Source organism: Coffea eugenioides, chromosome 5, assembly GCF_003713205.1.
Source record: "Coffea eugenioides isolate CCC68of chromosome 5, Ceug_1.0, whole genome shotgun sequence".
Taxonomy (NCBI): domain Eukaryota; kingdom Viridiplantae; phylum Streptophyta; class Magnoliopsida; order Gentianales; family Rubiaceae; genus Coffea; species Coffea eugenioides.
Window position 1 is genome coordinate 52,514,386 of NC_040039.1, and position 11,102 is coordinate 52,525,487.

The 11,102-nt window shown below is 35.8% G+C and overlaps 1 protein-coding gene across 1 annotated transcript; it reads right to left on the reverse strand.

Annotated features, from left to right (window-relative positions):
* Nucleotides 1-703: 703 nt before the first annotated feature.
* LOC113770863 (serine/threonine-protein kinase RHS3-like) lies at nt 704-6,502 on the reverse strand. Its single transcript, XM_027315474.1, has 3 exons — nt 6,129-6,502; nt 3,294-4,132; nt 704-1,766 (listed from the first exon to the last, which is right to left on the reverse strand). The coding sequence occupies exons 2-3, from the start codon at nt 4,130-4,132 to the stop codon at nt 902-904; spliced, it is 1,704 nt and encodes a 567-aa protein (XP_027171275.1). The 5' UTR covers nt 6,129-6,502; the 3' UTR covers nt 704-901.
* Nucleotides 6,503-11,102: the final 4,600 nt, after the last annotated feature.

Sequence of the window (11,102 nt, forward strand, 5' to 3'; positions counted from 1 at the left end):
TTGAACTCTTTTGTACTCTCTTTATAAATAGTGGTCACCCCTCTCTTCTATTAGTGATATATATAATTCAAAATCATTTGACAAAATGAAAGATTAGTTCTACTTTTCTCTTTTCTAAATTCATCAGTTTTTTTTATTCTCTTAACATAGTGCTCACCATATAAACAACACAAATCTTACATCATACACAAATCCTACATCATCAAATTAGTATTATTTTTTTCGTTTGACAAAAAGAAATATTAGTATTATTTTTACCATGTGTCTAACAGAGGCATTCATTAAGATATAGTTCAAGAGTTATACTTTTAAAAATATAAGATTAATAAGAAAAAGTAAATAAATATAAGGGAAGGTAGGCAAGATTAAATAACAAAAATATATAAATGTAAGAAAGAATAATAATTATTAGTATATTTATATATATAGTAGGTTAAGTGACTATTAGGTGTGTTGAGAAATGCCCTAAGAGTACCCATTAAAAAACCCTTAATTTTACGGCACAAGTAAACTTTTTAACCACCCAACTGAAAAGGACAAATTTATAGACTTACTATAGTATTAATTTATAACACAAGTAAATTTTTTTTTTTTTGGAGTAAAGTTCTCTTCCAACTAGTATTACTAAAGCTGTGTCTGGTATGCTGTTAGTTTTACATGACGCTTAAAAGATCTCAGAGCATATGTTTTTCGTATTCACGGCATTAAGCACAGGACTCAGCTTTTTCTCTGGGGAAGACCAGGATAACATACAAGTAAAACCACTGATACAAAAGTTTTTACTTCTCATTTTCTGCTCTAAACCAGGATTGACAAATTATGTGCTACGTTTCCTCTTTTGTACAGTTTAACCACAAAACCAGATGCCGAGAACATCATAACTTTATTAGAACCATTGCCCCTAGAAGTATTCAAATTCTACGTATGAAGGATCACTAGAACTACTTTTGTTTTTATCAGTTGCAATCTCTGCCATCTTCTTGTCTGAATGGGCTGCCTCTTTATTAGCAAAATGCCCGAAATCTACAGGTTCAGGGATGTGGGGTGGTTGTGCACTCCTGACTAAAGCCCAGTTCACACCTTCAAAAAATGCGTGTTGCTTTATCTCTGTGGCGCCCCTCTTGTATGCAATTCTCTTGTGTGGCTCTTTAACCAAGAGCCCTCTTATTAGATCACGAGCTGGGAAGCTCACTTGTGGAGCTTCTGGGAATCGTAACGGTTGGCCTACGACATTGAACAATGTCGCCCTATTCCCAGACCCCTTAAAAGGAGTTGTCCCATGCAAAAGCTCATATAAGAAGATTCCAAATGTCCACCAATCCACTGCACTGCCATGACCCTCACCTCGTATTATCTCTGGGGCTAGGTATTCATGTGTTCCGACAAAAGACATTGACCTCACATTAGTTGGCTCGGCCATCAGCTCTGGGAGGGCTCCACCAACGAAGAGACCAAAATCTGATTTAGACTTCCGATTCTTTTTGCTAGGAAGGATACGAGGGAGAAAAGCTGATGGCTGCATACATCCATGCACTGCATTCTCGTCATCTAAAATGCCACCAGCATTAGAACTGGCATTTCCTGCATGCACAGATGAAGATTTGACTAGTGTAGGACTGACCGAGCAACGAAGTGACAGGTCAAAGTCAGAGAGCATAATGTGACCCTCATCTCTCACCAGCACATTTTCTGGCTTTAGATCCCTGTAGACAATTCCCAGCATATGCAAATATTCAAGTGCCAACAGAACTTCTGATGCATAAAACCTACAAAAAGTTAAGACTGCATCAGTACCAAAAGCCATCTGTCACAGAACAACCATCTGTATGCTTCAATCTGAGCATGTATGCAAGTCTGTGATCTAAGTTTAAAGCGTTACTGCAATGGAAATCACAGCTAATACAATATTTGACAAAATTTTCCACCAGAAAAAAACAAATAACCGTAAGATTAATTGACATCTCAACTGCAATTTAATGAGCAGTAGAAATTGTGCAGAAAAAAGTGCATTAAAAGGAAAAGATGGTAAAAGCCAGGATTTTGTTGTACTTCCAAAGTTAATTACTGCAGGCACAATTGAAATGCATAAATAGAAGCACAACAAATTACCACGTCTCTCAAAACTATCACCAGACGGCAGTTGAAGTTTAGCTAGTGTATGGCAGAAAACTCAGTACTGATGGCATTACAACCTGCAAATGTTTTCCCTCATCTATTAGCAGACCACTGTTTTTTCTTATGTCCGTTTTCGCTTCATATCACATTTGGCTTCATACTTTGAGAAGTTTTCTAGAATTATCAGCAATCAAATTGAGAATCTCTCTCTTCAAAACACTGTTTTGGATCCACTCTGTTTGGAGTTATAACATAAGCATAAAAATGGAAACGAAGGAAAGAACAGAAACTTAAGCTTAACGGAATACACAAGATGAGAAAGCACAAGACTTGCCTCATTTAGGAATTCACAACAGAATAGAAATGATAGTTTCTTTCTTCACTTGGACATTAAACAAAATACATAAGTAAAGGTGCTTTAACAAGTCCACATCATATTCTTGTAATTCTCATTTTTCAGCACAAATCTTCATGTTCAGTTCTTCATGAGAAAATGTATTAGTATGGAGAAGGAAATTGCTAATAAGATATCTGATCCCTTCAACAATTAATTCCAACTGCGAAGAGATGAAATTTAACCAGTGAAAAGATGCATAGATCTCTACATTTTTTTCTTTATTTTTCTTTTCTGGGGAAAAAATTATTTTCAGGCCTCTTGTTTTAAACCCCCATTATGCCATGCTGAAAAGTCCAGTGTTAATTTCATCTTACAAGCATACCAGCCCTTGCAAATAAGTATCCTTGATATACTTAGTCAGCATGGAATATTGTTCCATACTAAGTACTTTCAAGGACCAAAAAACTGGGAAGCATCAAAATTTCAGAAAAAATGCAGAAGCATAAGAAACTGCCCAGTCATATGAAGCGAAACAAAAAAGCATGTAAAGCATCCTAACAGTCACACTGCTGGATTCATAAAGCCAATATGCCACAAAATGCTGCAACTAGCAATTCTTGGAATATACTATACCTTCCTCTTTAACAAATCTCAAAAGCTCAACCAGTTTAGCAACTTGCAGAAGCAATAACTGGTATAATGCTAAGTCCACTAAATCATACCTCTATGATGTTCAGATACCATAGATGGTGCACCAAGAGATCTCACAAAAAATGGTAAAAGCAAAAAGCATCCGGTAGCCATGAAAAGAGAGATAAATCAGTTAGTCAATAAATCTCACCTAGCGGCATCCTCAGAAAAATACTTGTTGGGCTGCTTTTGTCGAAGAGTATGAAGATTACCTCCACTGCAAAATTCCATGACCAAGCAATAAAATTTTTCAGTTTCAAAATAAGAATACAGGGTAGGCAAGAATGGGTGATCAAGAAGACTGAGGATCTCCCTCTCAGTTTGAGCTCGAAGTAGCTTGTTTCGACTTGCAAGAGATCCTTTGTCCATCACTTTCATGGCAAAATAAGTGTTAGTTCCTCGAAGTTCAACAAGATAGACACTTCCAATGTCTCCATAACCAAGTCGCTTCAAGAGTCGAAAATTACTAAGGCCAAGTGGAGAATCCTTTAAAGAGACGGAATTAATGGCATCCCATCGAACATCACCGCCAGTGTGGGGCTTAAGATGTGTGGTGGAACTTTCTATGCTGTCACTGCGCGTGCTACTGCCACTACCCCAGCTAATGACCAATTGAGGACTCATATGATCATTCATCTTGGTGGCCATAGACATTATGGATGGTCCACAAGATAATGTAGACATCAGATGCTCAGAATGCGTCCCTGAAATTGAGCCATGTGGTGCACATGTTTCACTTGGAGGATTTAAACCAGACACGGTTACCAGATCAACTTTTTGAACATTCAGAGTCGAACTTGATTTAGATTGGAAATTTGCATCCATGTGGAGGGGTCCAAATTGTGATTCACTACTTACATTGAGGCTATTCATGTCCGTATCTGATTTCTTTCGTTCACATGCAAAATTAGATGCTGAACTGGTAAAACCCTTGATATCCAGGTCCATGTTAGACTTACTAACTGTGTGTTCTGATGACAAGTCACTCATCTGCACAAACAAAACCCACGTCAACGTTTTTACTGCCGTAAACCAAAAAAAAAAACACTAAAAAAAGGAAATAGAGATGTTCTTCCATTTCTAAAAAGTTTGTTAATGACTGCACTGCTAGCTGAAATAGAGCTCAATAAAGTGACTAGTGCACTTACAAAGGATGGAAGATGTAACAAAGAAAGAGGTAAAAGAAGATAGAGAGTAGCGACAGCATAGTGAACTTAAGCTACTGACTACCAAAAGACTAGAATAATTTTCTCTAATTTTTGCTCACCACTAAAGTGGAAAATGATTTAGTAACTTGTCATAATGTGTTATTTTCAGAAGTTAAAGTCTGGCTTTTCAGTCTAGAGCAACAGGAAATGGTAGGGAATGAAAAAAATAACAAAAATAACGAGACAAAAGTGGCTAAATAGAAGTGATGGGATCTAATAGATAAATTTGCCATACAAATGTCTGCTAGAAAGATGACAAAGAAAAGAATGCTTTCGAACAGCTATGAAGCCAATGAGTCCATAAACTTAGCCGAGTCATTTTCTTGGTTCTAATGCACCAAAGCTGCTAAAAAAATTATTGCTATGAAATTTCAATAGTCTATGTTTTAATTGAAATACCCTTTACTCTTTTTTTTTTTCTGTTTTCGCCGCCGGGGGGGGGGGGGGGAGGAGTTGTGGGCGGAAGGAGGATGAAGAGAAGGGATGTAAAAATAGAAAGAGAAGAAGCACGACTATTGAGGGAGTGTGGTAATATCATTTTTATAGAAATAGAGTCAGCAAAGTCTTGAACCAAGTCAGCTCCCTTTGAGTGCATACTAGCCCAAAACACAACATGTAATTTAAAACAACTGATAAGGAGAACAACCTATCCAAGCTGGTGTATGAAATCAAGCACCTATAGCTGCAATGCAAGTAAAGAAAAAAAAGAAGAATCTGTAGCCAGATGCCGAAAGAAGGGTAAAGACATGCAGAAGCTAGTGCATAGTATCTTATTTTAAGCATCAAAGGGAAAATAAAGACAAGACAATTTGAAGCGAAAGAAAAGCATGAGCACAGTCAAGAAGAAGTCTATACTTTAGCACTGTAAAATCACTTCCAAACTAACACACGCTGGTCATTGGTCCAGGATATTTCTTAAGTGCGTGTGGTGCTGTGGATGGACATTTATCAGAATTCTAGTTGAAAATGCTCAAATAGACTGCACCTTCCACAGTATTATATGAAACAAAGGAATTCTTACTAGTTGCCCCATAACACGTCCCACAGAAAACAAAAAAGAAGAGAAGAACATCAAGAACCATAATGACACATTAAAAAAGGAATAATGTTGAGCACTTTTGTCACAAATAGGAATCCAATCAGACTCCTCTCCCAATGAATACAAAATATCTAACCAGAATAAAGTACAGTAGAAAAATCTGAACACAAAACATCAATGATATCCATCAATGTCACCTTACGGAAGGCATATATCCTTTACCGCAATATGAATGATCCACAAAAGATAAATTTGAAATAGACATGTAGATCTGCAATGCTAAACACGTATGAGACTTTGTACTCAGGCTTTGATGACATTGAAACAAGACTCACAAATGATTTCGAAAAGTTGCTTGCAGAAAGTACGTGATCATTATTGATTTGAAGCTGCCAGTTACCAGGTGCAAAATGAATTAACACTGATGGACATTACCTTTAGCTTTAGACTAACTTGAGTGTCTTAAAAAAAAAAAAACAGGCATTCCAATGTACCTTTTTTTTTCATTTAGCAACAATAGGCCTAACAAAAACTGGAAATGCAATTTGGCAGTGGCTGCAGGTCAAAAGCTATCATGTTACATGTATAAGTTGGTGGCAAGCTGCAATCAAAGGCATGCTATAAATGAACCCATTGGACCCGAGGGCTCCCATCAGCAGCCACAAAGAAAAAGGGAGGGAAAAACTGCAGAAATAACAAGTGCAAATTCAATCAGAAGTGAAGAAAAATAGAAACGAACCTTTTTGAGGCTAATTTAGAATGCTACGGCCTCCCTTTGGTTCACTGCATTAAGAGATATAATCATGCAACGGGAATGGAAATTGCCGGAAGGTAGGACGTCATATCGGGGGTGAGGCCACCATTTTGTGGAAATGCTGCATTCCAATGATAATCACGGATAGAGGGGAGAGGAGGAGGAGGACCGGGGGAGAATGGTGGCAACAATAGGTTGGTATTGGATCGAACACATGGCCCAACGGCTACAACGAGGAGGGGGAAGAAGATGTTGTTAGTTGTATTACAACTTGAATTTCCATAGAAATTGTGATTGCTCCCGTCATTTCTGTTTCGGTAGTTGTTTGAAAGGAGAAATTTGTGGGAAGGAGGAGAGAGAGTGGCAGGACGACTATAATTAGGATAACAATTGCTAAAAGTGGAATCCATTTCAATGTACTACAATACATCCCCTAATCTTATCTATATTACTACATGACTGGCTCTCTGTAAATGTACCACTCCCTCCCTCCGTATATGTGAATGCTGATGCTGATGGGAAGACATTACTGGATCGCAGGAAGCAAGAGAATAATATAATTATGTAACCAACATTTAATATTTCTTTTACTAATATTTCCTAAAAATATATTACTCCTTACAATTAGTATCGGCAACGGCATCACCATTCACCACCACCAAAACAACAACGACAACGTGAAAGGCATACTACGTACTACTAGTACAAGGAATTGGTCTTCGGAATGGCAGATCAGCGACACGAAAGGATCGGCGTTTAATTTTGTCAAAAGTGTGGTCGCAATGAACTCCACCCTCACCCCTCACTACTCATACTGTAAGGACAAATGGGATACTTGCCTATTTGGAAAATTAATTATTAAAACTGCACAATTATTGATGAGTGGGAAAAAAAGAAAAAGGATGACAGTTATTGCTACTAGTTACTTATATCAGTTTGTCCTGATAATATAGTAGAATATTTTTCTAAATTGAGTGAGTGCAATTGTTAAAAAAAAAAAAAAAAACTTAAAATTTATTGAACTTTCATATATATTCTTTAAACTAGGGAGAACTGGGGAGAGGGGGGCAATTGTCCACTTCACCTAAATGTTGCTCCACTACTGCCTGCTTGTGCCAAACAACAACACTAATAAGTGCTCATTTTCCGTGTTTTACGTGGTTATTTATGTGTTTTTTTGGTTTGTTTTAATCATATTAGGAGTGTATGTTCTAGGATTTTAGTTGAGTTTTGCATTGTGTTGTCAAAATAAGAAAAGTTGCATTTCTATGGAACTAAGCGGTGAAAAAAAAACTTAATGTTTGGTAGGTTTTGATGGTTTAATTATCAATTGAAGTGAAGTGACAAGATATTTGTAGGATTCTTGATGATTTGAAATTTATTTCAAATGACATGAAGTATGAGAGGATCAAATGATGAAATGGGACGACGAAGAAACACAGAAGAAAAGTTTGATATTTTGGTTATAACATCAGTTACAGACATTATTGAATTGAAATGATTCTTAAAATATTGTAAATATAAAGAGAATGACTACAATTTTTATGAAGATATCAAAATTAGTTTTCGCGTTTTCATTTCCAAATATCCAGATCACATAAATACTTCTTTGTTGCTACAATCTGAAGCAGGTTTCTGACTAGTTTAGTATTTTTTGGTTGTCACTGATCACGTAAACTTGCAAATGACTTGATTCTTGATCCATAGAAAATTAACTCAATTCGAAATCTTTCATTGAGATAATTGCACTTCAATTCAGTGGTAAAAGAAAGCAATGTCGCAAATCAGTTATGCAAATATGAATCCGTCAGTAGATCCATATGGGGATGTCGCGGATCCAATTGTGGGAGCAGCCGAAAACAAAAGTATGAGGTTTGATCGGATCTAGGTACAGATTCTACGTCGGTTTAAGTGGCGGCAAGAGTTTTTCCTTACTTTTATTTCTTACTCCTTCTTGCATATTTTTGCATCTCTATAAATACCCTTCAAAACCAAGTTTTGCAACAACTTTGGAGGGTAGAAATAACTCACAAAAATGTAGATTTTAATTAGAACTTCCTAGTTTATTAGATTAGTTTAAATTAAATAGGTTTAATCCAATCTTGTATGTATCTAAATGTGGATGAAGATTGAGAATTAAAAATGAAGAGATTGGAGACTCATGTAACAAAGCTGACTTCTCTCTAAGCTGTTTCTTTCTTGCATTGAGCTCCAATGTTCAGTTATAATATATAAGTTGGTTATTTGCTTCCCTTTCTCTCTAAGCTCTTTATGCCTAAGGTTTGGATGGAAATTTTATGTTATGTGTTGTGATGTTTTCTTAGTTATTTGAGCTTATAAATTGTACAAGTTATTAAGTAGTTTTGTTATTACGATCATAATTAATCAATCATTAATTGTAATTATCTCAAGGTATTAAATGTTATAGCAAAAGTAGAAGTTCAATACTAACTCATGAAAGTGCTCAATTTATAGAGTACGCTTACAAAAATAAAGGTACACCTTTGAATTTATAACTAGTTTTATAACTCATGAAAGTGGGCGTACAAAACTATAAGTATTGTTGATACACTGATCAAAGCAAGTATCATGTACATTAAAAAATTGCACTATAACTTAGTTAAGACTCAATCAACTGATAATTTCAGTAACAAAGATAGTTAAGAAATCTTAAATCCTATAAGCCTTTTTATTATTGTTTTTACTTTCTTTCGTTACATGTCTGTAGCGTAGATTTATTTACTCGTATTTGTGATCATCAAAATAATAAAGAGACGAAACAGCGTTGGTAAGTGGTTCGACCTTCCTTGTAAGACTGACATTCGAATTATTCCTATATTCATGTATGATGTATATACTTGCAGTAGTGAAAATTTGAATTTAAATAAAACTTCACATCAAATACGAAATCGAAGTTTGATCGTATAGGATAACTCTGATGCTCAAGTTAACGTATTTACAATCTAGAGAGAATGCGCGGAGTTGTTATTACCTCGACCGAGCAGGGTACAAAGGCTATTTAAAGGTTGTGAGGAGAGAATGTCCCAGATGTGCGACTCTGCCAATCTTATGTAAGAATGCAGATGGTGCATGCCAACTAAAAAGACGAAGAGATCGAGAGACACAGGGAGTTTCCAATAAAAACTCGGGAATGCTGAACTCCTGCGTCACTACATAGTCCAACTTTCAAATGTCAAGAATAAATGGAAAAATTCGTAATCTTACTTATATGAAGGTGTCCAAGCCTCCAATGAACAGTGTTTTTTGTCCGCTTTCCCCTTGATTCTGTGATTTTTTTGTTTTTTGGGGGGGTTCGATGGTTTGTTTGGATTGCTTCATATTTCCCCAATTTTATTTGCTTACATCATCTTTACAATTTTCAATACACCTTTTTATCTTCCCAATATCTTTTTATCTCACATACATCACATCACAAAAAGTGTTACAGTAAAAATATCCCAAATAATCCCAAATAACTTACAATCCAAACACACAAATTTAATTATGATATTTATATATTTTTTTATTTTTATTTTTATAAATTTAAAATTTAAAATTTAAATTTAAATAATAACAAGTACATGATTAGAGGAAGATGCAATATTAAAAAGGGAGATTAAAAGTAGTTTGACTTTCTCAATGCGATAAAATAGAACACTAGGACGGAGGGAGTAGTTAATTGGGGAGCCCTTGGCAAGTGGAATTTGTGCTGGACGGTGGGCTTCTGGATTTTGGTGCTGATTTTGTTTGAGGGGCATTCTTGGTTTTTTACCTTATTAGTGGGGGCCTTTTGGTCAGTGGGGTTTCTTGTCAGGAGTCAGGACAGGAGTGTTTGTGGTGCTCAGGTGGCAAATTGCGTTTGACTTTGAAAAAGCATTGCCCGGTTAAGCTTCTGCTGTTTCCCACGTGTTTCATGCAAACCTCAGTGGAATTTGCTCGGCTTAGAGCTTCGATCGATGGAGAGCTTGGTAGAACTGTAGAAGTGGCCTAACTTGCATCGAGGCCGCTGCATGTCATAATTTGTTGATCGGATGGATGAGGAATGCCATGATAATGCGCTTCCGGTGAATCTTTTGCTCTGTTGTACTTGTTCGAGCAGGTAAAAAGGAAACGCGTTGGGATATTCTGCAACTTAGGACTTGAGCTCTTCTTCCGGTTGCTCGGCTTTTGCGCTGCTCTTCCTGTATGTGAATTGGATTTTTCCTCGTTTCGTTTGGTGGTTATTTGCACTTGCGATTTATGGCTGATGAAGCTTAACTGCTTGGGAGCTGGTATTTTTCTTCATTATTTGAAATGAAACATGTACAATAAAATTTTTTCATATACATCTACAGTAAAGTTATTGAAAAACTCCCACTATTTTAAAATGTTTATCAAATATTACACCAAAATATTCCTTAAGAAAAGGAAAAGCTTAAATCGACAAACAAATTTGATGCAAAATTATCTAAATTTTCACAACTAAAACACACTTATGATCATTTTTAGCCATGTCAAGACTCATTAGGTGTCAAATTCTTTAACATTTTATACATGGGATTGCAAAAATTGCCACAAATATATAAACAATATTTGGAGGGATAAAATTATACAAACTTAATAATTTAAAGACCAACTCGATATTTTGCTCATAATAAGTTAAACTAAAATAGTTAACTGTTTATATGATAAACGTATAAATGATAATTTGTTCGAGTACCCTTGAAATATCAAAAATTACACTTACCTCTCTTGCTTATTTACCCATTTAATATGACAATACTATGTTCACATTTTAATGAATCTTTCCTTGTTTTTTTATGTTTATACCAAGAATTGGTTTTAAAATTATTTTTGCTTTTCCTTTTCCCTTTTTATTCCTCCCTTTTGCCAGCAAGACCACAGAATAATCAATATTGGCCCTAGCTTCTATTGTATTCAAATCAAATGTCAAACTATGACCTTTTATGACAGGTTAGC